Source organism: Phocoena phocoena, chromosome 20 (genome assembly GCF_963924675.1).
Source record: "Phocoena phocoena chromosome 20, mPhoPho1.1, whole genome shotgun sequence".
Lineage (NCBI taxonomy): Eukaryota > Metazoa > Chordata > Mammalia > Artiodactyla > Phocoenidae > Phocoena > Phocoena phocoena.
Genome location: NC_089238.1, coordinates 8,545,679 through 8,570,513, shown reverse-complemented (window position 1 = coordinate 8,570,513; position 24,835 = coordinate 8,545,679). Strand labels below are relative to the sequence as shown.

The following is a 24,835-nucleotide window of genomic DNA, read 5'->3' as shown; positions in this document are numbered from 1 at the left end:
AATGTTGCCATGATGATTGGCATACAAATATCTGTTTGAGTCTCTGCTTTCAATTCTTTGGGTATATGCCTAAGAGTGGAATTGCTGGGTCCTATGATAATTTGACGTTTAGCTTTTTGAGGGGAGGCTGCCCATTTCTTAAGGGCTGGACTCAGAAATTGGCCCAGCATTCACTTCTATCATATTCTATTTTTTTAAAAATAAATTTATTTATTTATTTATTTTTGGCTACGTTGGGTCCTTGTTGCTGTGCGTGGGCTTCCTCTAGTTGTGGCGAGCGGGGGATACTCTTCATTGTGGTGCCAGCTTCTCATTGTGGTGGCTTCTCTTGTCATGGAGCACAGGCTCTAGGTGCACGGGCTTCAGTAGTTGTGGCTCATGGGCTCTAGAGCGCAGCCTCAGTAGTTGTGGTGCACGGGCTTAGTTGTTCCACGGCATGTGGGATCTTCCTGGACCAGGGCTCGCGCCCGTGTCCCCTGCATAGACAGGCGGATTCTTAACCACTGCGCTACCAGGGAAGCCCCTCCATATTTTTTGAATGATATATTTTTAAAAAATATTTATTTATTTGGCTGTGCCGGGTTTTAGTTGAGGCATGAGGGATGTTTACGTGTGGCATGTGATGTCTTAGTTGCAGCATGTGGGATCTAGTTCCCTGACCAGGGGTCGAACCCAGGCCCCCTGCATTGGGAGTATGGAGTCTTAACCACTGGACCTCCAGGGAAGCCCCCTGAATGATATTTTGACCTCTGATGAATTGCTACCCTTTTCTGAGTCTCAGAGTCATATTGTAAAAGGGGAGGAAATATCTATCTCTGAGGTTCATAGGGTATGTACCTCACTGGACAAGGTCAGAGCACATAGTAGGAGCTTAATGTACCACCAGCAGTATAACCTCCTGAGGAAGCACGTGGGCCTGGATTTGAATCCTAGCTTCACTACTTCTAAGATATAAGACTTTGTTCAGGCCACTAATATCGATACTTAACTTTGCTGGACCTCAGACTCTTTAGCTGTGAAATGGGAATATTAAAGAATTTATCTACTCTTGCAAGGGTTAGAGAAATAATCCATATAAAACCCATTTAAATTCCATGAGAGGGCAGCTATTTTTAATTCTTATTTAAAAATTAAAAAAATTTTTTTTTACTGTTCTACCCCTAGCACAGAGACTGATGGTTGACAAGCACGTTCTAGGGATTGAACCAGGGCCCTCGGTAGTGAGAGCGCAGAGTCCTAACCCTGGACTGCCAGGGAATTCCCAAACAAGTTCCTAATAAGTATTTGTTGAATGAATACTAAAAAGGTATTTTGCCTAGGGAAAATACATATTAGCTATTATTAGCTATTACTAACCTACAAGATTCCCCACCTGCTTCATATTATGATTTAATCTCTTACCACCCTCTCACTCTGCTCCAGCCACCCTGCCCTCTCCACAGCTCCTTAATTACGTTAGCATGTGCCAGCCTCAGGGCCTTGCAGCTGCTGTTCTGTCCAGGAATGCTACATTTCCCAGTTATCTACCCAGCTTGTTTCTACGGTTCCTTCAGATCTCTGCTCAACAATCACCTGTCACCCTGTAGTCCCACATCCTGTTTTAATTTTCTCCAAAACATTTATTGAGGGCCTGATTTATATATTTTTTCCTTTGGGCCCTCCTCAAGGGAACGTAAGTTCCATGAGGGCAGGATTTTATCTATTTTACTCACCACCCTATTTCACAACATCCCCGTTACCGGGATTTCGGCAGACGCTCCATTTTACTTGCTGAATTGAAGGCCTCATAAACACTTGGGTATCCTTGTGGGGCCAGAAGCCGCGCGGATTTTTGGCCAGGATTGGCAGGAGACTCCATCACGTGACTGGCTGATGCCCGCCCACCTCGGAGGCTAAGGAGGTCCACGTGGTTCCAGGCTCCAGGGGCAGGCGGGGCTTGGAGAAGGTAGTGCGCAGGCGCGATCCCTGGCGCAGGCGCAGATGCGGCCTGGGTGCGCGGCCCGTGGCGGTTGGCGGCTTGTGGGGCCGGCGGGCGGTTGCCGTGAGCAGGACCAGAGCTCCGGCGCTGAGAGCCGGCGCCATGGTGGAGAAGGAGGAGGCAGGCGGCGGTATCAGCGAGGAGGAGGCGGCTCAGTATGACCGGCAGATCCGTCTCTGGGGATTGGAGGCCCAGAAACGGTAAGGGCCGGTGCGGCTTGTGGGACTGAGGGTTTGGAGGGTGGTCTGGCCTGAGGCGTTGGGGAGCCGGAGGGTTTAATTTGAAGAGAGGAGGCGGGAATCCTGTACCCGGCCGTGGTCGCCTTCCTGAGAAGACTGGAGGGGTTGATTTGGGATGTTTCCTCGGAAGGTATGGGAAGCGGGGACGTCCTAGGTGGTGGGAGGGCTGTTCCGAGGAATTGGCTACCTCTAGAAGGGGAGCTGGGGGAGTTCTGAGCGATCCGGAGGATGCAGACTCAGGAACTCGACGCCCGGAGGGAGCGATGGTGGCGTTTGGATCGGGGTTGGGGACTTAGGGAATAGGAGGGGCCAGGAATGCGTGGAAACGATGAAAGTGGCGGGGGGGCATAGTTCATTCATTCATAGGTAGCGGAAACCTGTTCTCTGCCGGATGCTGGGGAGACTGGCGAGCCCAGTAGATGAGAGCTTTCATTCATTTTTGTGGTCTCTAAGGAGTGGGCCAGTCTGAAAGAGTGAGGTTTTTTTCCGAGGGGTTTTGGAGCAAGTAATTTCAAGTGAGGTTCCTGAGAGGCTCGGAGAGTCTGGGGGTGCTGGAGGTACCCGAAGAGATTGCTTGTGTCTAGATCTGGGGGTGTGTGCCGAGAGGACAGGATTGGGGATACCTTGGGCATGGGGGAGTAATTATCGGAGGGGATGAGGTCTTTGAAAGAGGTGGTCGATATGATCAGATATTTATTGAGTACCTGCCACCGGCGCTGAGCGGGTATTAATGAACTAGGCAGACTTCTTGCCCACATGGAGCTTACGTTCCGGTGGGGGAGGCAATACACATAAGAAATAATAAAATATTAGGCAATGCAAGTGCTAGGGAGAAAAAATAAAGCAGGGAAAGAGGATCAATAAAGGATGATGGGGTGGGAGAGCTATTTTGATAGGGTGGCCAGGGGAGGCCTCTGAAGAGGTAACATCGAGCCTCGGACCTGTATGAAAGGAAAGAGCCCTGTGGCCATCTGGGAGGATCTTCCTAGCATAGGGGACAAGTGTAAAATCCTAGAGGCCAGAGCATGCTTGGCAAATGAGAGCAACAGGGTGGCTGGAACCAAATGAGGGGTACCTTTTATTTTCTTTTTTAAATTAATTAATTGATTGATTTGGGGCTGCGTTGGGTCTTCGTTGCTGTACGCGGGCTTTTGTCTAGTTGCGACGAGTGGGGACTACTGTTCATTGCGGTGCGCGGGATTCTTATTGCGGTGGCTTCTCTTGTTGCGGAGCACAGGCTCTAGGCGTGTAGGCTTCAGTAGTTGTGGCACGTGGGCTCAGTAGTCGTGGCTCGCGGGCTCTAGAGCACAGGCTCAGTAGTTGTGGCGCACGGGCTTAGTTGCTCCACGGCATGTGGGGTCTTCCCGGACCAGGGCTCAAACCCGTGTCCCCTGCATTGGCAGGTGGATTCTTAACCACTGTGCCACCAGGGAAGTCCCAGGAGGTAGCTTTTGAATTCTAAGTGTGCTGGGAAACCTGTTGGAGAGTTTTGACCAGAGGAGTAACACGATCTGAACTGTGTTTGAAAAGGATCGCTCTTGCTGCATGGAGAACAGGTGGAAGTGGGCAGAAGTGGAAATAAGGATTACGCTTAGGGGGCTGCTACGGTAATCCCCTTGAGATGCAAGTAATGGTGGCTCGGAACTCTAGGGAAGGGGTAAGATGTAGATTCTGGATATAATTTGAAGGTAGAGAGGACAGGCTTTGCTGAAGGATTAAACGTGTGGAGTGGGAGAGGCAGAACTCAAGGTTTTTGGCCAAAGCAGTTGGAAAGATGGAAGTGCCTTTACTGACTGAGGTGGGGGAAGAGTCAGCAGTTCTAATTTGGACTTAACGTTTTAGCTGTTTACTACACATCTAAGTAGAAATAAATATGTGAGTGGTTGAGTTCAGTGATGAGGTCTGAGTGATGGGGGTGGTTATGTGATGTGCGTGAGTACAGAGGGCAGAATTAATTGATCCAAGAGTTGGGGAGGCAGGCAGTTCAAGAGGTTTGAGAGGCGGGAGCTTCTACAGCTTTTTGGTGAGAGAGCGTGTGTGGTGGGTGGGGTGAGGTGGGGGTTACTTCAGGCTCATTTTAGGTGTGTGGAGCCTTCTGTGACTGGGGAGGAGGGCGCATTACGAGGCATTAGCAAGCACTGGTCTGAGGGTTGAAGGCACCTGAAATAGAAGATTGGGAATTAAATGATGAGAATGGGGCTGAAGACACAGTGTCGAATGAGTTTAGGAACTGCCATTTGAAGGAGTGTTAGGGGTTCCTGAAGGGTTGAGAAGGGGATCCTAAGTGTACTGGAAGGGTTGATTCCAGGCGTTGGGGGCAGTAGGTGGTTTTGTTTGAGGCGGAGTAAAGTTGGTGAGGATTAAACTGGAATTAGTGAGAGATCTGTCGGAGGGGTAGGAATGAATGATTTATCTGAGGAGCATTAAAGAATGGATGGAGGGCTCCTGAAGGAGAGGTGACCTAAGGGGCAAATCAGAGTCGGGGTATGGAATTCTTGGGAGATGGGAGCTATTCTGAGGAAGTGAAGATGTCTAGAACTCAGCGGAGAAGCTGAAAAGGATTGGCTGAGGGTCCTGGGAGGGTAGGAAGGGGTTACCTATAATTTGGAATCTATAGATTTGTATACAGTCTTACAGAGTTGATTAAAGTGCTCTCTTGTCCCTTTTTCAGCTGAGTCTCATAGCAGCTCTTTGGAGAAGGAAAGGCAGTGATTTCCTCCTCTGTACAGAAAGGAAGGAGGCTCCACAAAGCAAATTGACTTGTCTCTAAGGGAACTCCAGGTGGGATAGGAGAACTCTGGGGACTGGGGACCCTTGTGAAATAGAAAGCAGCCTGGGAATGGACAGACTGCATTCTGGCTACAGTTTTGCCTCTGACTCTATAATGTTGGACCAAGGTTGTCAGAGAATTGGAAGGGAGACAAATAATAATAAAAAGGGTCTTCAAGGGAACTCATACAGTCTGGTGGTTAAAAACTGGTGTGTGGGCTTCCCTGGTGGCGCAGTGGTTGAGAATCTGTCTGCTAATGCAGGGGACATGGGTTCGAGCCCTGGTATGGGAAGATCCCACATGCCGCGGAGCAACTAGGCCCGTGAGCCACGACTACTGAGCCTGCACGTCTGGAGCCTGTGCTCCGCAACAAGAGAGGCTGCGACAGTGAGAGGCCTGCTCACAGCGATGAAGAGTGGCCCCTGCTCACCACAACTAGAGAAAGCCCTTGCACAGAAACGAAGACCCAACACAGCCAAAAATAAATAAATAAATTAAAAGAAGGCTCAACATTTAAAAAAAAAACAAAAAACTGGTGTGTATCTCTCATACAGTGTTTTAATTTTTTTGAAATTAGTTGCCAGCATTTAAAAATCTAGAGAATTGGCCAAATTTGGGGCAGTTTGAGCATCAGAAGGAATAAAATAGACTTCACGTAGAAATATTTAATAATGTGTCTTCTGATGTAGTGAAATAAGAACCTCAGTGCATCATCTTCTATGTTTTCCTGCCAGATATCATGTTTTCACAGAACAGAGGAACAAATTAAAGGACACTATTGAGGTAATGATGAGATGTCCAGAATGTGGGACGTTTTACAAGACGACTGCCCTGGTTCTCTTCCAGAAGTCAATGTCATGGAAAAAACAAGCGAAGGGACTGTTCTAGATTAAGAGAGTAAAGGGTGGAGCCAAATGCAAGGTGTAACCCTGACTGGATCCTGGTTCAAAAAGAAAACTTACCTAAAATACACCTTTTAGGCAATAGGGGAAATTTGAGTATTCAGTCCTGTTAGATGATATTTGGGAATTATTTTCTAGATGTGATCATAGTGTGGTTATGAAGGAGAAGGTCATATTTTTGGAGTTGCATGCTAAAGGTGTGAAGTGCTGTGATGTCGGCATATGGGTAAAGCCAGTAGAGCAAAATGTTAACTCTTCTTTCTATTTTTCTGTATGTTTGAAATTTTTTATAATGAGAAGTTGGGAAGATGTGTCTCTCTTCCTCCCAACCAACCCCACCCTCCCCACATATGGAGATTTCACAGTTTCTGATTTCTGTCTTTTGAAAAATAGTAAGGTCAGACATCTCCACATTGGTTGGAGCTAAGCAGAGGCCGCCTCTTTTATTCGGTCGCACTGTGAGGATGTGGGATCTTAGTTCCCCAACCAGGGATCGAACCCTCGTCACCTGCATTGGAAGCGCAGAGTCTTAACCACTTGACCGCCAGGGAAGTCCCGAGGCTCTTTTACCCAGAGCCTGGGCTCTCTACTTGGCCGTCGTCTCCAGCAGCTCTGCTTCACTCATTGATAGAATTGCCTGGCCCCTGTAAGCACGTGAGTTTGCATCTCTTGCTGTGACGCCGAGCCCATTTTGTGGATGAGGTTCAGGGAAGGGAGCCACCTCTCCCAAGGTCACACACCAAGTACATGGAAGAAGGAGGACTTGAATCTAAGCCACTAACTTCAGGTTCACTGCTATTTCCACAGTAGCTCATTAGCCACAATGGGAGGCTCATTCTTTCAATCAGATGAACATAAAGGAGAGTGTTGAAGCTGGCAGCCCTGTATGTTCTCAGACTGTGATTCAGTTTTTGCACCGACTTTCACAACAAAGGCATGTCTAATTTTTCTCCTTCCACTCAGCGGTCATTTATCCCCTATCTAAGAGTGAGGAAGGAGGGTGACTGAGAAGGGAGAAGTAGAGGATAAGCTCCATGAGGGCAAGCACTTTATAAATGTCCAGTAATTAAGATGTGGGTTTTGATTGGTCTCTATTAAATTCCCAGTGCCTGCAAGTATGTAGATATTCAGATATTTGTTGAGTGGATGAAATGATTGTACACTGCAAAGACCTAGGAAGTCCAGAAACCTGGGTTCAATTCCCAGCTCTGCTAACTAGCTCTCTGACCCTGGGTGAGTCACAACAGTTTCTTAGCCTTAGGTTCCACATCTGCAAAAAAGGAGGGGTGAGTGTGACCAAATCTTTAAGGACTCAACTGAAGTTTTTTTTTGTTTGTTTGTTTGTTTTTTAGATGTTGGGAGTAGGAGTTTAGTAATTTATTTATTTATTTTTGCTGTGTTGGGTCTTCGTTTCTGTGCGAGGGCTTTCTCTAGTTGCGGCGAGCGGTGCGCGAGCCTCTCACTATCGCGGCCTCTCTTGTTGCAGAGCACAAGCTCCAGACGTGCAGGCTCAGTAGTTGTGGCTCACGGGCCTAGTTGCTCCGTGGCATGTGGGATCCTCCCAGACCAGGGCTCGAACCCGTGTTCCCTGCATTAGCAAGCAGATTCTCAACCACTGTGCCACCAGGGGAGCCCTCAACTGAAGTTTTGACTTTACAGGAAAGGGGCTCCAAAAACTTCCGTGTTTTCAAGCACTCATTACCCTACACTGCTGCTGTTCAGACAGTGCTTCAGTTGGTTCCATAGGCACCTACTTGCCATGAAAGTGACTGAGCGTGTACTGGAGGCCAATCCTGGTTGTTTCATATAAGGATCAATTTTTTAGTGGTTAATAGTTGAGTTTGAATCTCAGCTCCAGAACTTCGTAGTTATCTAACCTTGCATGCATTTCTTAACTTCTCTGTGCTTCAGTTTTCTCACTTATCAAATGGGAATAACAGAATCTACGTCATAAGATTATTGAGAAAGCAATGAGATTATGCATGAATAGAGTCTACGCACAGAAAGCATTCAGTAAGTTATAGCTACCGTTATTTGACAAGTATAAATCACCAGCCACAAAATAAGGGAAACTAAATAGGAAATAGGTTGAGATAAATGAGATAAAGCAGGCATCAGTGGGATGAGTGGAAACTCCAAAAGGACAAGGAAGACTGTAGGAGGAGCAGATTTGCCCAAGCAGATCGAGGTGAGGAACAGTCTTAAGGTCTGTCTTGGATTCTGTCAGGACATTTAAGTAAGTATAATGAATGGGCAGTTGGATGGAGCAGGATTGTAGATTTAAGTGAAAAGGACTGTACTGTTAGTTGAGCGGAGAGTATTTTTAGAAGGAGAAAATGGTCAGATCTTCCAAGTGGCCCCATCATTTTTCTGGTCACAGTGACCAGAAACCTAGGAGCCTCTGTCCTTTCTGTCCACATCCAGTCTATTGGGAATTCCTCTAGGCTCTGCTTCAAGCTCTGTCTCATCCTCCCTTAGTCCAAGCTACACGCATCATCTCAGGTCACCTCAACAGTTTCTCCCTGGTCTCCCCTGTTCCACGTGTGACTCTTTATAATCCATCCTCCACACAGCAGCCAAACTGATTTAAATTTAAAAAACAGATCACAGCAGTCCTGCTTAAAGCCTTCCAGTGATTTCCTGTATACTCAGATCTTTAAAAATCCGTTGCCTTTCCTGCCCTGCTTTGTCTGACCTTGCCTGCATCTCCCTGGCTCACTCCATTCAAGCTGCTTGTATCTTTATGTTCCTCAGATATGCTAAAGCTCTCTCTGGCCTCTGGGACATTGTGCTCGCCCTACTCGAAATCATCTTATACAAGATTTTTGCATGACTCACTCTCATGCATTAGACTCTCAATAAATGTGGTTTGAATATGAATTTGGTCGTCTTCAGAATTTTTAATCATGAGTGGAATTCATTGGCTTGACTTACCTTGCAGTATGTATTGTGAATTCAGATTGTGGTGTAAAGACTGGTTCCTTCCTTCCCAGAAATTGAAAAGGTATTCCCATGGCAGCAGAAGTAGAGAGGAGAGTAAATCAGCAAGTATTTATTTAGAACCTACTATATGCAAGGCAGCATGGGGGAGACACTGAGAGAGGGAAAAAAAAAAATCACAGATCCTGGTTAGAATTGAATTTGGGATCCCAGCTCTGGGCACCCGTTAGCTGTGAGAGCTTGGACACCTTTTCTGAACCTCAGTTTTTTCCTTTCTCGAGGCAGACATGGATCCTTTCCTATGGAAACATGATGGCCTACTTGGGGGCCTGTGGAGCCACTTGGCCTTTTAGGGAGAGAAATTGTATGCAACATTTAGGATGTGTGCTTTTCTTCTGAGAGAAGAACAGTGAAGAACCATAATCAAGGTTTCAGTGAGGCACTGTATGTATGGTACCTAGCTCAGTGCCTGGAGCTTAGTGAGCCCTCTGTGGTTGGTAATTACTGTCACTGTTTTTTTTTTTTTTTTAATTTATTTTATTTTTGGCTGCGTTGGGTCTTCATTGCTGCACGCAGACTTTCTCTAGTTGTGGGGAGCAGGGACTACTCTTTGTTGCGGTGCGCGGGCTTCTCATTGCGGTGGCTTCTCTTGCTGTGGAGCACGGGCTCTAGGAGTGTGGGCTTCAGTAGTTGTGGCACACGGGCTCAGTAGTTGTGGCTCGTGGGCTCTAGAGCACAGGCTCAGTAGTTGTGGCGCACGGGCTTAGTTGCTCCGTGGCATGTGGGATCTTCCAGGACCAGGGCTCGAACCCGTGTCCCCTGCATTGGCAGGCGGATTCTTAACCACTGCGCCACCAGGGAAATCCCTACTGTCACTGTTGTTACCAATAGACTCTACACCCAGTATGTCACAGTGTAATTTTATATTTATTGTGATCCTGAGAAACATCACTTTAAGAGCATAGACTCTGGAGCAGTATCGCCTGAGTTGCTATCTGCTTTGCTGTTTGGTAGCTGCGTGGTCTTCAGCAAGGTTCCTAAGAACTGTGAGCCTCAGTGTTAGTTTCCTATTGGCAGCTGTAGCAGTTACCACAAATTTAGTGGCTTATGACAGCACAAATTCTGGAGTTCAGAAGTCTGGAATGTTTCCCTGGGCTAAAGGAGAATCAGGGTGTTGGGAGGGTTGTACTCCCTGTAGAGGCTCTAGGGAAGAATTTGTTTGCTTGATTTTCCTAGTGTCTAGAAGCCACCTGCATTCCTTGTCTTGTGGCCCCTTTCTTCATCTCCAAAGCATCTTCAAGTCTCTTCTGTGAGCAAGTCCTCTGCTTGTCATCGCATCTCCTCCTCTAACTCTGACCCTTCCGCCTCCCTCGCATAAGGGCCTTTGTGATTGCTTGGACCCACCTGGAAAATCCAGGATAATACCCCCATCTCAAAACCCTTCATTTGATCACATCAGCAAAATTCCTTTTGTGGCGTAATGTAATTTATTCACAGACCCCAGGGATGAGGAGCGTAGACGTGGTGGTGGGGGCATTATTTTGTCTACCACACTCAGCTTCCTTTATCTGTAAAATTAAGGCTAATAGTACTATCTGCCTTGCAGAGTTAGTACATGTAAGTTGCTTAGAACAGTGCTTGGGCATTCAGTAGCTGTATCCTAAGCATTGACTGGTGTTATCTTATTCTGTTTAATGGTTGCCTAGTTTTCCATAGTAGGTGTGCACCATGGCATCGTGGCCTCAGAGCGCACCATCTCAATCACTCTACCCTATTGTTGCCCTTCTCTACTAGCTGGTTATATTAGCCACTTTCTAGCTGTGTAACCAGCTGTGTAAGCTAGTTAACTTCTTTTGTGCCTGTTTTCTCAGCTGCAAAATAGGGATAACAAGGTACCAGCTCGTAAGATTGTCGTGAGGGTTAAATGACATAATACACGTAAAGAGTTTAGAACAGTGGTTGGCACGTAGTGAGTGTTAGCTGTTGTTTTTTTGTTTGTTATTTTTAAAAATTTATTTATTTTTGGCTGTGTTGGGTCTTCGTCACTGTGCTCTGTCTTTCTCTAGTTGGAGCGAGTGGGGGCTACTCTTCATTGCAGTGCGGGCTGCTCATCGCAGTGGCTTCTCTTGTTGCAGAGCACGGGCTCTAGGTGTGCAGGCTCAGTAGTTGCGGCTCGCGGGCTCTAGAGCGCAGGCTCAGTAGTTGTGGCACCCGGGCTTAGTGACTCCGCGGCACGTTGGATCTTCCCAGACCAGGTCTCAAACCCGTGTCCCCTGCATTGGCAGGCGGATTCTTAACCACTGCACCACCAGGGAAGTCCTGGTGTAAGTCCTGGTGTATCTATTAATTCAATAGCAATTGAAATAACAGTGTGATAAGTCCCAAGCACAGTCATAGATGCTAGAGATACCATGGTTTCTGGAGCTTACTTACATTGTAATGGAGGAACGAGGAATGAACACATAAACAAGTAGCAAAATTCTAGATAGAAGAGACGTAGACCTATTTTGGATTAGGTGGCCAGTGTGGACTTTTTTAAGGAGGGGCAGTTGAGCTGAGATCTAAAGAATGGGTCATGTGAAGAGTTAGGGGAAGAAGCAGAGAGAACAGCTAATGCTAGAGTCCTACGGTGGGAGCAAATGTGGCATTTTCTGGGATCAAGGAAGGCCAGCCTGGCTGTAGGCAAGTTACCAGGGGAGAGAGTAGGATGAGACAGGCAGGAGTGGTATGCAGGGCTGTTGGTAAGGAGCTTGCATGGGAACCATTGAAAGGTCTGAGCAGGAGAGTGGTGTGGTCAGGTTTAGAAGCTCTCTATCTGAGATGGGGACAGTGGATTGTTGGGGGCAGGAATATAAGCAGGGAGGCCAGGTGTCAGGCTCTTGTGGGTTTTTTTTTTTTTTTTTAAGGGAACGCTATTTATTTATTTAACTTTTTGGCTGTGTTGGGTCTTCGTTTTTGTGCGACAGCTTTCTCTAGTTGCGGCCAGCGGGGGCGACTCTTCATCGCGGTGCACAGGCCTCTCACTATTGCAGCCTCTCTTGTTGCAGAGCACAAGCTCCAGATGCGCAGGCTCAGTAGTTGTGGCTCACGGGCCCAGTTGCTCCGCAGCATGTGGGATCTTCCCAGACCAGGGCTCGAACCCGTGTCCCCTGCATTGGCAGGCAGATTCTCAACCACTGCGCCACCAGGGAAGCCCACTCTTGTGGTTTTATAGGTGAGAAATGGTGACTCAGAGTAGGGCTGTGTGGCTGTGAAAATGGAGGGAAGTGGTGGACGACGCTGCTGTGAATAGCATTGTACATGATTTTTGTGCCCACGTGAGTATTTCTGCAGGATTGATTCCAAGAAGGGAATTGCTGCATTAGAGCCTGAGTAATGATAGCCAGCATTCATTCAATGCTGACTATGTGCCAGGTACTATTTTAAGTGCTTTTCATGTAATTGAGCCATAAATAAGCAGTAATCTCAGGGCCCCTAGAATGGTTAAGGATTAAAAACATAAACATGATATTCAGTGTTGTTGGCAGTTGAATTAAAAAACCTCCCAGGGGACTTCCCTGGCGGTCCAGTGGTTAAGCCTCCAAGCTTCCACTGCAGAAGGCATGGGTTCGATACCTGGTCGGGGAACTAAGATCTCGCATGCTACAAGGCATGGCCACAAAAACAAAACAAAACAAACAAACAAAACCCCAAAACCCTCCCGAGCAGTCAGAGTCTGTGGAACTCTCTAGGATGGAGGGATCCTAGAGAGGCCATGGGCTGCATGTGATTTATGTCAGAGGCATTTATGTGGAGCAGTTGCTGGAAGAGTTTAGAGGGTGCTCGCCTGAGTGCCGTGATAAGGACTTTTTGAGGAAATGGCATCCGAGTTGGGGTTTGAGGTCTGGAGGAAAGGCTTGACTAGGCAGAGAGAGGAAGACAGGGTGTGTTTCAGGTGTGTGGAATGTTGTGATTAAAGTCTGCAGGTGGGGGACTTCCCTGGTGCTGCAGGGGTTAAGAATCCACCTGCCAATGCAGGGGACATGGGTTCGAGCCCAGGTCCAGGAAGATCCCACATGCCACGGAGCAACTAAGCCCGTGCGCCACAACTAGTGAGCCTGCGCTCTAGAGCCCACGAGCCACAACTACTGAGCCTGTGCACCACAACTACTGAAGCCTAGAGCCCGTGCTCTGCAACAACAGAAGCCACCACAATGAGAAGCCTGTGCACCGCAATGAAGAGTAGCCCCTGGGCTTCCCTGGTGGTGCAGTGGTTGAGAGTCCGCCTGCCGATGCAGGGCACATGGGTTCGTGCCCCGGTCCGGGAAGATCCCATATGCCGCGGAGCGGCTGGGCCCGTGAGCCATGGCTGCTGAGCTTGCGCGTCTGGAGCCTGTGCTCCGCAACGGGAGAGGCCATAACACTGAGAGGCCCGCGTACCGCAAAAAAAAAAGAGTAGCCCCTGCTCGCTGCATCTAGAGAAAGCCTGCACAGCAGTGAAGACCCAACACAGCTAAAAATGAATGAATGAATGAATAGCTTCTCTTGTTCCTGCACTGATTTTTATTTATTTATTTATTTATTTATTTATTTTTGGCTGGGTTGGGTCTTCGTTTCTGTGCAAGGGCTTTCTCTAGTTGCGGCGAGCGGGGGCCGCTCTTCATCGCGGTGCGCGGGCCTCTCACTATTGTGGCCTCTCTTGTTGTGGAGCACAGGCTCCGGAGCACAGGCTCCAGAGCGCAGGCTCAGTAGTTGTGGCTCACGGGCCCAGTTGCTCCGTGGCATGTGGGATCTTCCCAGACCAGGGCTCAAACCCGTGTCCCCTGCATTGGCAGGCGGATCCTCAACCACTGCGCCACCAGGGAAGCCCTCTGCACTGATCTTGATGCTAGCAGATTTGGGATTTCCTTCAGTGATATGACCAAAGGGTAAAATGGTGCGGGGGAGGAGGGAGAGAACATTGACATAGGCATATGTCTGGGGCTCAGCTTCTCCATTATTGCTTTTTTCTACACGGCCCTTCCACTGCCAACCATAGCCTAGGTGACAGGAGCCTTTCAAGTGACAATTCCACTTCACCAGAATAATTGGGCAGAGGGCTTACGGCATACAAGCAAGGTAAATAACAGAGATGATCTGGTAGTAGTGGAAGGTAAGGCAGGGAAAATGGGAGGGAGCCAAGACTGAACGGGTTTAAATGCCAGCTTAATGGGTTTTTTTTCCTCTGTCAGATTTTTTGAAAATCAGAATCAAACCCATCACTGAGCCCTTTTGTAATTAAGGCAGTGTGGATTGAAGAGATGTTCAAGTAACTTTTATGGAGCACCTGTTCTGTGATGGGGAGGATGCCAGGTGGTTTTGCATACATGTTTGACCAGGTCGTCGAGGAGATTAAATCATGAAGTCAGAATTGGTATCTCCATTTTACAGACGAATAGACTGAAGGTCAGAGAGGTCGTGCAGTTTGCCTGGGTCACCCAGTTAGGAAGTGGCAGAGCCAGAAGTCAAGCCCAAGTCTTCACACCCGGAGGGCGTTAGTGATTGGCTATGCTTGTTGCTGAAGGAGCAGCAAGGAAAACAGAGCCTGAGGAGAAGTTAGTGGGTTTGGAGATGAGGGGGCCATCGGTAACGTTTGAGGGTACAGATTTCCCAGAAGTGAGTGGGGCTGGTCTAGCTGTATCCTTGAGGTAGATACAGCAGCCAAACAGGAAGACTGTCACTCAGACTGAGCGGGACCGTGGAACCTGGAGTTCCAGGCGCAGCAGTGTTAGGACCAGGTGAAGGGAGGGCTCGCAGGCTAACAGTGAGAGCAGAGACCTGGAAGGTACAGCTAAATGCACGGCTGCTCAGCCTTTCTAATGTCAAAGGTTTGGTATGTGCACGATGTTCTCTTTGGAAACATTGCATATTTATTATATGTGCTGATTCTCAAGGGATTGGAGCCACTCTGGAAGGCTGCGTGGCTTCCTTCCTCCTCCCCTCTGCTGGTGTAATGCTATCAATCTGTGATAAGAGACCTGCTCATTGCTAGCATCTCTGTTATTTACCTTGCTTGTATGCCGTAAGCCCTCTGCCCAATTATTCTGGTGAAGTGGAATTGTCACTTGAAAGGCTCCTGTCACCTAGGCTATGGTTGGCAGTGAAAGGGCCGTGTAGAAAAAAGCAATAATGGAGAAGCTGAGCCCCAGACATATGCCTATGTCAATGTTCTCTCCCTCCCCCCCCCCCGCCCCCCCGCCATTTTACCCTTTGGTCATATCACTGAAGGAAATCCCAAATCCGCTAGCATCAAGAATCAGAGAAGCCCGCGCACCGCAACGAAGAGTAGCCCCTGCTCACCGCAACTAGAGAAAGCCCGTGCACAGCAACGAAGACCCAACGCAGCCAAAAATTAAAAAAAAAAAAAAAAAAAAAGAGTGCAGGACTCGATTTTTATCAGCCATCATTTCCATTAAAGACTTCTAGCCTGATGACATGCAAGTGTCCATAATTATTAGAACCATTTTTGGAAAAGAGTTTCTGCATGTTCTCCTTAGTAGTGGTACTTGATGAGAATGGACTCATTTCATAAATTAGGAGCAAACTCATTGGCCAGCAGAACTTGAATTTAGGTGAGACCGTTCTTAGTTCTTACTAATGCTTTTCAGTGTGAATAGTCATACATTTGCTGCAAAAATATTAATGAGTTTGATTACAGGGTGCTGCCTAAGATCCTGATGGGGTTTTTCATGATATATGATGCAAACTCTTTATTTCCTTTTTTTTTTTTCCTTTTTTTGGCCTACTGGGCGGCTTGTGAGATCTTAGTTCCCCAACCAGGGATTGAATCCAGGCCCTCAGCAGTGAAAGCACGGAGTCCTAACCACTGAACCCCAAGGGAATTCCCTTTATTTCCTTTTTCAAATATGAAAAATTCTGATTCTGAAACACTTCTGGTTCAAGGGATTTTGAATAAGGTATTGTGGACCTATACTGTCTTCTGCTGACCTCAGAGTTAAGTCCAGACTTCTCTGACTACCTTTTATTTTTTTTAATTTATTTATTTTTGGCTGCATTGGGTCTTCCTTGCTGTGTGTGGGCTTTTTCTAGTTGCTGTGCGTGGGCTGCTCTTCATTGCAGTGTACGGGCTTTTCATTGCGGTGGCTTCTCTTGTTACAGAGCATGGGCTCTAGGTGCGCGGGCTTCAGTAGTTGTGGCACGTGGGCTCTAGAGTGCAGGCTCAGTAGTTATGATGCACGGGCTTAGTTGCTCCGCGGCATGTGGGATCTTCTCGGACCAGGGCTTGAACCCGTGTCCCCTGCATTGGCAGGCGGATACCCAACCACTGCGCCACCAGGGAAGCCCTACCATTTTTTTTTTTAAGCCTCATCTTCTGTCACTCTACAGGCTCAGAATGAGCTAAACACTTCCCAGATGCGCCCTCTTTCGTGCCACCTTGTGTGTTATAGCTTAAATAGTACCCCTTTTCCCCTTCTCTTCTGCTGTCACACTAGTTCAAGCCATCATCCTGTCTCACCTTAACTGTGACACTCTTCCCCTTCCAACCATAACCCCCCCCACACACACATGGCTTTCCATCATGTTTAGAATAAAATCCAGAATCCTGACAGTACCTGTAAGAGCCTTCATGATGTGGCCCCTGACTCTGTCTACAGCCTCATCTACCATTCTTACCTTTTTTTAAGATTTTTTTGATGTGGACCATTTTAAAAGTCTTTATTGAATTTGTTATATTATCGCTTCTGTTTTATGTTTTGGTGTTTTGACGGGGAGGCATGTGGGATCTTAGTTCCCTGACCAGGGATCAAACCCCGTACCCCCTGCTTTGGAAGGTGAAGTCTTAGCCACTGGACCACCAGGGAAGTCCCCCATTCTTCCCTTTGCTCACTCTTCCCTTTGCTCTTCAGCTGCTCTATCTGCCTTCCTGCTCCTGGAATATGCCAAGCACTCCTCTGCTTCAGGGCTTTTGCACTTGCTTTTTTCTCTACCTGGAATGTTCTTCTCCCAAGTATCTGTATATATGTCCTTCATTTCATTTTGATTTTTGCTCAGCACTTCTGTGGAAAGGCCTTCACGGTCAGTCTGACTAAACTCACATCCTCCATCATTCCTGATCCATACCATGCTTGATTTTCTTCACTTTTTGAGATATTATATATCTCTATTTGTTTGTCTGTCTCTACAGAATACAAGCTCTGAGGGCAGGAATTGTGTCTGTTTATTCACTGCTGTATTTCCACACCTTGGAGGGGGGCCTGGCATAGTAGGTGCTCAATAAATATTTGTTGAATGAATTGTTCTCAGCAGGATAGATTGGAGCCTGTCTCTTTTTCAAGATTTGAGGCCTGGATGCTTAAGTGCAGTTAATGAAATCCAAGATCATTTCCCTATTTTTGTCTTGTTTTGTTCTTCAATAATTCAGAGACCTTCCACTGTCCTCTTTCATCCCGTTGACAATATCTGCCTTGTAGGCTGCGGGCCTCCCGGGTGCTTCTTGTTGGCATGAAGGGACTCGGGGCTGAAATCGCCAAGAATCTCATCCTGGCCGGAGTGAAAGGACTGACCATGCTGGATCACGAGCAGGTGAGCTGCCGCCTTATCACTCTCCTTCGCCATCTCCCCTCTTTGGTATAAACACGTGGAGAGGGCTTCCCTGGTGGCGCAGTGGTTGAGAGTCCGCCTGCCGATGCAGGGGACACGGGTTTGTGCCCCGGTCCGGGAAGATCTCACATGCCGCGGAGCGGCTGGGTCCGTGAGCCATGGCCGCTGAGCCTGCGCGTCCGGAGCCTGTGCTCCGCAACGGGAGAGGCCACAACAGTGAGAGGCCCGCCTACCGCAAAAAAAAAAAAAAAAAAAAAAAAAAAAACACGTGGAGATTTCGTGCCTTCCTACTTGCCCCTTCTGGGCTGTGAAAGAGGAGGGCTGGCGTCAGTGGCACTGTAGCCCTTGGAGACTGACATGACAGCGCCAGCACCGGGTTTGAATTCAGCTCCACCATATCCTACGGGGTGATGACCTTTCCCGTCTGTAAAGTGGAGTTAGCATCTCCCTTGGAGGGTGATTGTGAGGAGTAGAGGAGTGCTCTTCCAATTTGTACCTTTAAACCACCGAATTGCCTTGGGGCTTTGTTTTGGTGTAGCTTTCACCCCTAATGATTCTACTTTACAAAGTCTGAGGTCAGGCTCAGGAATATATACATTTTAAAGGTATCTCAGAAGAAAAACAGGTATCTCAGGAGATCTTGATGGAGATGCTTCACAGGCATTACCTTGGGAAATGTTGGATCAGAGAGAATGTATATGGACCACTTAATGTAGTGCCTGCATGTAATAAGCATCCAATAGTTAATTATATGATAAAATATTATTTAATTGATAATAGAACTATAGTGCCCAACCCCTATGTAGCTTTCTCTGACCTGTCTTTTCTCCAAAGTGAAAATAACTGCTGCTTTGTCTACATTCTCATGCTTCAATGACATTTTGGTTTTCTTTTATAGAAAATTTCAAATATATACAGAAGTAGAATAATATTTGACACCTCACCTACTTGGCTTCTACAGATACCAATGTTTTGTTGATCTTTTTATTTATCTTTTCCCCTGTATTTTTTGGGACAGTTTTTTAAAGCAAATTCCAGAAATCATGTATTTTTTCAGTTAAAATATTTCAAAAATTGTGTTGTCACATATTATTTGTGTCTTTTTTTCCTTTTAGGCAATGAACAGGGGTCCTGTCTCATGCTAGGTAACTAGCACACACAATGTGAGGTATAGGCTCTGTAGACAAAAGTAAATGTTAATGACATTTTTAAAAGCTCTCCTGTTTGGAGTTTCAGGAGAAAATAATATCTAGAATTTTTGTTGTCTTAATTCTCCTGTAATACGAAGAGACACATAGGTTGGCTCACTTAATATCACAGTCACAAATTGATTTTTGACTTGAATTCAAAACTTTCTAAGGAAAGAAAATCCCTGCAAGCAAGCTGCCAGATAATTAACTGAACCCTCCCAGCTTTGACATCCCCCCGCCCACCAGCCACAGTGCCCCCTAGTGGCAGGAACACCCCATCCAGGGGAAGAATTTGTTTGCCTGGGTAGAGAGGGTAAGAGTGGAGACCCAAGGAAGGATGGTTCCAAAACCTGGAGGCCGTTGGTGTGGAAAAACGAAACCACAATGGGATGGTAGTTTCCTCATTTGGTTGGGAAGTCTGAGAATGGGGATGAGAGAACACTGAGGCCATGTGATGTGGTTCTCTCACTGCCTCGGCACTGGCACGAATGCCACCCAGAGTTGGAGTCAACAGTTGCCTCTTCAGTTTAAAGACTAATAGTGCCTTCTACTTGCCTTCTGCTGTAAGGCCTGACTCCTCTGACTGGTTTTCAAAGCCTGACACGGTGGTTCTCAGTCCCATCTGTGCTTTAGAATATTTGGGGAGTTATTTAAAAATAAAAGTTCTCCAGGTGAGTCTAAAAGTCAGGGAGGGTTGAGAACCACTGGCTTCGTATAACCTGGTCCCAGTCAACTTACCCAGCCTGACTCCCATCTCATAAATTTCATAGTTCGTGAACACTCTCTGGTAGTTCTGCCTTTTGTAGTTTGCTTGTGCTTTTGTCCCTGACTAGGAACGTCCCAGGAAGATGGTGCTGCATTTTTCAGAAGCTTTGGAATCATGAACGCTTGGGCTCAAATCACACCTTCTGAAGCTGGGAAAGGGAATTAACCTCACAGAGACTTAGCTTGTTCATCTATAAATTGAAGATGTTAATTCCTGCCCCTTAGAGTTTTTCATTTCGTTTATGTCAGCAAGCATCCAAGAGCACCTGCTGCCTACCCTGAAGTAGACTAGGTACTGGCGATAGAAAAATGCACAAGATTTGCTTCCCATCCTCAATTTTTTTCCAGAAATCAGAGCACGCTACCTGACTCAGGTTGTGGCATGCAGACATGAGAGAGACTTCCTGGAGTGCTGAGCTGAGTCTTAAAAAACAAGCAGAGGTTTTTCAGGGTTTGAGGAGCTGTGTTTTAGGCAGGGGACATTAGCACAAGACAGCATGGTAGAAATCTAATATAACAGTTTGGTGTTTTTAGAGTGTGAAGCCCGCGGTGCTGGGGGGGTTGCATTTTGCAGGTGAGGTCCAAGTCACGAAGGGCCAGCTGGTAAGCTCTGCTGTAAACGTACTTAATTCTCTAGGTGGTGAGGAGTCATTGAAGAGTTTCAGATGGGTGAGGGTTGACTTCAGCTTTGGGCTTTCTGTAGATCACTAATACTGTGTAGACTGTGGTTGGCACAAGATATGGGGCAGAAGACTACTTAGAAGGCTGCTTTAATAGTTTGAGAGATGAAAAGGGTCTGTGGAATGACAGTGAGGATAGAGATGGCGAGAATCACCGAGAGGTGAGAGATGCTTCCGTGGTATAGTCAGTAGGATTCTATATGGGAAAGCAAGGAGGAAGTACAACAGCTGACACTTACTGTAAGTGCTGGACGCTGTTCTAGGAGCTGTAGTTGTAGTATCTCATTTAGGCCTCAAAACAACTCTGAGATGTAGGGATTATCATTCCTGCTTTACACATAAGAAAACGGAGGAAAACGAAGTGAAGTATTGGCCCGCCCAAGGTCACAGCAGTTAGTGGTACTACCAGGACCCAGGCGGTCTGACTCCTGGCAGAGGCCATGCGCTTAGCCACGTCACCTGGTGGCTGCTATCAAGGAAGTGTAGAGGATAGGAAGACCAGGTTTCTGGCTCTGGTGACTGGATGCGTCAGAGATGTCTCTGTTTGTTAACAGAGACAACAAACATAGGAATTGGATTATGATTGGCCCATGGGATCTCCAGGAGGAACTTTCTGGTGGGCAGTTTAATATAAGACTCAGATGGATCAGGAAGCAATCTGTACCAGTAAGAGCAATTTGAGAAATAACAGCAGATTTTTGTAGAAACTATAAGGCATGGAATTGGTTTATGGAGCTATATAGAGTGAAAAGATGAATGATTTTGAGGTGGAATCCTGAGAACAGCTGCACCTAAGAGGGCCCATATAGAAACTGGAATGTCCAGCGGGGGAGAAGGAGAGCCGGGAGCTGTGAGGCCAAGGAGTAGGGCACAGGTAGTACTGACTCCCCTGGTGGAGTGATTAGCAGTGCCATCGCTTTTAGTAACGTCCTCACTTTACATGTGATTCCCTCATACTCACTCAAGGTCACACATTTAGGTGGTTGAGCCAGGATTCAAATCACGGCTGTGAATCCAACCTGAATTATCCTAGAGCATGGCTTTTAACCACTATGATGTACGATCTCGCTGTGTGTGGTGAGATCCCTGGGATGGGATGGGATGGGTCAAGCATACTGTTAGAGGGCTGGCCTTGAACGGGAGGAGGACCAGCTCATTTGCTTGGAGGAAAGATAGTAAGGGAGAGTGTATACTGTGGGTAGTTGGCAGGAGAGGAGAATTACTTCTGTTGAACCCAGTCTTGGTGAAGGTGGCGGGGTTGTACATGGAGATTCATGATTAAATTAGATGTTTGATGTGTGAAGAAATGCATTTTGAACAGTGGAATCTGTAATCCTATTGGTGGCTGTCAGGTGACTATGTTATCTGTCTTTGAGGCTCTCTTCTGCTGATGTCCAGCCTTATGAGTGAAATTATCCCTCTTCTCCAACCTCTGCTCAGCTGTCCTCCTTTCTGAGTTTTAATTGAATTTAAGAGTTCGTTTCAAACATTCTTAACTGTGTCTAATTTTTGTGTGGGTCTGATTTTAAACCACTTGTAGGCAGGGACTACATCCTTTAAATTACTTATGTCTCTCTCCGATTTCTTAGAATTGGGCACATGGTAGGGATTTGGTCAACTCTTAGCACTGATGATTATGTCATTTTGTTAGCAGTTAAACATTTACTTAAGAAAGCATGGACTTCTTTTGTTTAGAGTGAATTTTCATTATAAACACAAGGGGGTGCTCTTTAACCATCAGTGCCCAGTTTAAAAAAAAAAGTTCAATGTCTATTTTAAAGCCTCAGAAGGAAAGAGTGTAGGGAGTCTGTGCTGGGCAGACTCCTATAGGAACAGTAGTACTACAATTAGATGGCAGATGTTTTAGTTATTCTTTAAAGTGGAAAAGTTCATTTGTTTTTCCCTCCAATTTCAAGTATTTAAAAAAAAAATTATCATTCCTAGGTATCTCCAGAAGACCCCGGAGCCCAGTTCCTGATCCGTACTGGGTCTATTGGCCGAAACAGGGCCGAAGCCTCTTTGGAGCGCGCACAGAATCTCAACCCCATGGTGGATGTGAAAGTGGACACTGAGAATATAGAAAAGAAACCTGAGTCGTTTTTCACGCAATTTGATGCTGTAAGTTTCATAGAGAATGTAAAATCTGCTTCCGGAATTCAGCAAATTAAAGCACTAGTTGTATGTATACTAGGTACACTGGCGCATTAGAATCTCAAATCTGAGCTTTTTCCCAAGTAAATTTTTAAGCTGTTTCATTCTTTAGTTTTAATATAGTGCCCCAGTAGATTGAAGTCTTATATTGCCTTAGTGTATATGCCTTATCAGTGCATTGCCTTAGTATGCTGAGTGCGTCGGTAGGCAGATCCAGTCTGTTGGATCTGCGCTGGCTGCTTGTGAGTTGCTGCCTTTTGGCTTCTTCTTTGGGCATATTTTTCCCAAGACCAGGTTTTATCATTGGTGTTTTGTCTTCCTTCCAGAATTTTTGCACATAGCTTCTATACATTTTATTGCAAATGTTTTCTTCTGAAAACTTAACAAGTTGGTGAATATCTGTAGCAGAGTCTTTTTTTTGTTGTTAGAAATACCAAACTACAGCTTGTGTTTTGTCTTTAAAAAGAGCACACCTGATCTCGGTCTGTCTCTGTCTCTTTCTTGCACAGAGCCACTTTGACCGTGTTGCCGTGGTTAACTAGACAAAATCACTGCAGTCTTAAGCCAAACGAGGCATATCGAGCCTCATTTGATTACACTGCCACATCTTTGCAGAGGTGAAAGGATAAGTTAAATTCTGTTTCAGTGTCTGTGACCTTTCAGCCATGGCTCCCTGTACCCTGGAAAAGCTTAACAAATGTTGGATAACCGTGCAATAGTCACAGATGATCTACTTGTTTTTTAAATGAAGGGCCCATCACGTGAGAGGTTAGAATTTGGGTTTGGTAGTTTTGTTTTTCACACTGTTGTATTTCATATGTGCATCTGTTCAAATGTGGGCTTGGAATGATGGATCATCTGTGCATCTTGTCCCTTAAAAATTTTTTTTTATTCTGTTTTGTAAGTCCAGGTATTGGAACATTTTCCATTTGGACATAAGTCATCTCTTCATTTCTTTATCCGTAGTAACCACATTTGGTTTACTCTAGGTGTCCTTTGAACTTCTAGCAACTAGAAGCTTTGTTAGAACTGAAGCATGGGGCTGTTGCTTGTATAACGCATGTGCACAGGGCAGGCGTGACTTCCTCATATTTGAGCCACGTTTGACTGGTCTTCGTAGGTTTTCACGCTCAGTTTTGACGGCAGGGCTCCATTCGGTCAGTTGATTGCATGTTCAGCTGCACCTGTCTTATCTTTTAGATTTGACTTTTCCTCGGGTGACTGCATCCTCTGAATGGCAGCAGAGACACACGTTGCTCTGTGAGCGTTATTTCAGTATTCAGGCTGCCAGACAACAGCAAGAGGTTTATCAAATGAAAATCCTTTTGAAATTTCTTCTCCAACTTTCTATGTTCAGAAGAAAACATGTGCACTTTAGAAGTTGTCTTCTTGGCCCTGATCACAAAGCTTCTCCTGAAAGGTCGTGTTCTGTGCAGTGATTTCTAATACCTCAACTTACTGGAACACAACTTAGAGGCCTCAGAGCAACATTGGTAATTCCACTGAGTGAATCACCGTCTCATTGTCTAAGTCTGAATGGGAGGTCACTTGGGCTGTAACCTTTTCTTTTGTCCTTAAATTCAGATAAAGTTTCACATCGAAAACTGTGGAAAAATAATCTCAACAGGACTTGTTTATTTTCTTTATCTTAACATATCAGTCAAAAGAAGGGGGAAAAATGCCCTTGTATTTAAACATGACCTTTGGGTAAATTTAAAAAACTGCTTTTGTTTCTTGCTGTAGCTTATTCAGATATTAATAGGTTTAATGATTTAGAAATAACTTCCTCTAAGTTATATTATTGTCTTTTCCTTTTCCTGAAAACTGTGAAATGTGGTTTATGTATGTTCATGGTTTAGGGGAAATAAATTCATCGAGTGCCTTTTACTTAATAGCTAAACACGTTTCATTTTGGTTGCAGAAGGTGAAGTGACCGTCTCATGATTTACATTTTCTACACACTGAAACCTGCAACTTTTCTTTTGTCTTCTAACCATAGCATCCAAAGAACCTGTTGTACCAGTTTGAAACTGGCTTTAGCCATGCCCAGAGAGACTGTTCGTTAAGGTGTATTTAGACATCGGGGCGGTGATTCACAGTCTGCACAACTCACACCCGACCACTTTCATTCTTTCTGCAGGTATGTCTGACTTGCTGCTCCAGGGACATCATAGTTAAAGTTGACCAGATCTGTCACAAAAATAGCATCAAGTTCTTTACGGGAGATGTTTTTGGCTACCACGGATACACGTTTGCCAATCTTGGAGAGCATGAATTTGTAGAGTAAGTCTGGGGAGAGGAGGAGAGAACATAAAGCCTTTTCAAAATGTAGTTCTATTTACTGGTAGGAAATGAACCATTTAAGGAAAGTATTTAACTATAATACTTAGAACTTTGGGAAACCAATTCATTAACAGCTTACTGAATATATAGATTGTGTGCTCAGAATTATAGGAGATGTGGCCCCTGCCTTCCAAATTGATGGTCTCCTCTAGAGCATGAGGAAAGCAGTTCTAAGGTGATCGAAACACACCATGTGGGTATCTGATCAGTTTGGACTTCAGGTGGTGAAGCCACACTTTCTATTCAGGGAGAACCTGCTCGGATTGTAAACATTTGTTCCCCAGCTGGGGCTTGCGT

The 24,835-nt window shown here is 46.0% G+C and overlaps 1 protein-coding gene across 3 annotated transcripts in view; it reads left to right on the top strand.

Annotated features, from left to right (window-relative positions):
* The first annotated feature begins 2,080 nt into the window (after positions 1 to 2,080).
* The window catches only part of SAE1 (SUMO1 activating enzyme subunit 1), a 72,962-nt gene continuing 50,207 nt past the window's right edge, over positions 2,081 to 24,835 (top strand). For all 3 annotated transcript variants that reach the window (XM_065899148.1, XM_065899150.1, XM_065899149.1), the window contains exons 1-4: positions 2,081 to 2,178; positions 17,280 to 17,391; positions 21,989 to 22,162; positions 24,336 to 24,478. In XM_065899148.1, coding sequence (XP_065755220.1) covers positions 2,081 to 2,178; positions 17,280 to 17,391; positions 21,989 to 22,162; positions 24,336 to 24,478 — 527 coding nt within the window. The remainder of the gene's footprint in view (positions 2,179 to 17,279; positions 17,392 to 21,988; positions 22,163 to 24,335; positions 24,479 to 24,835) is intronic.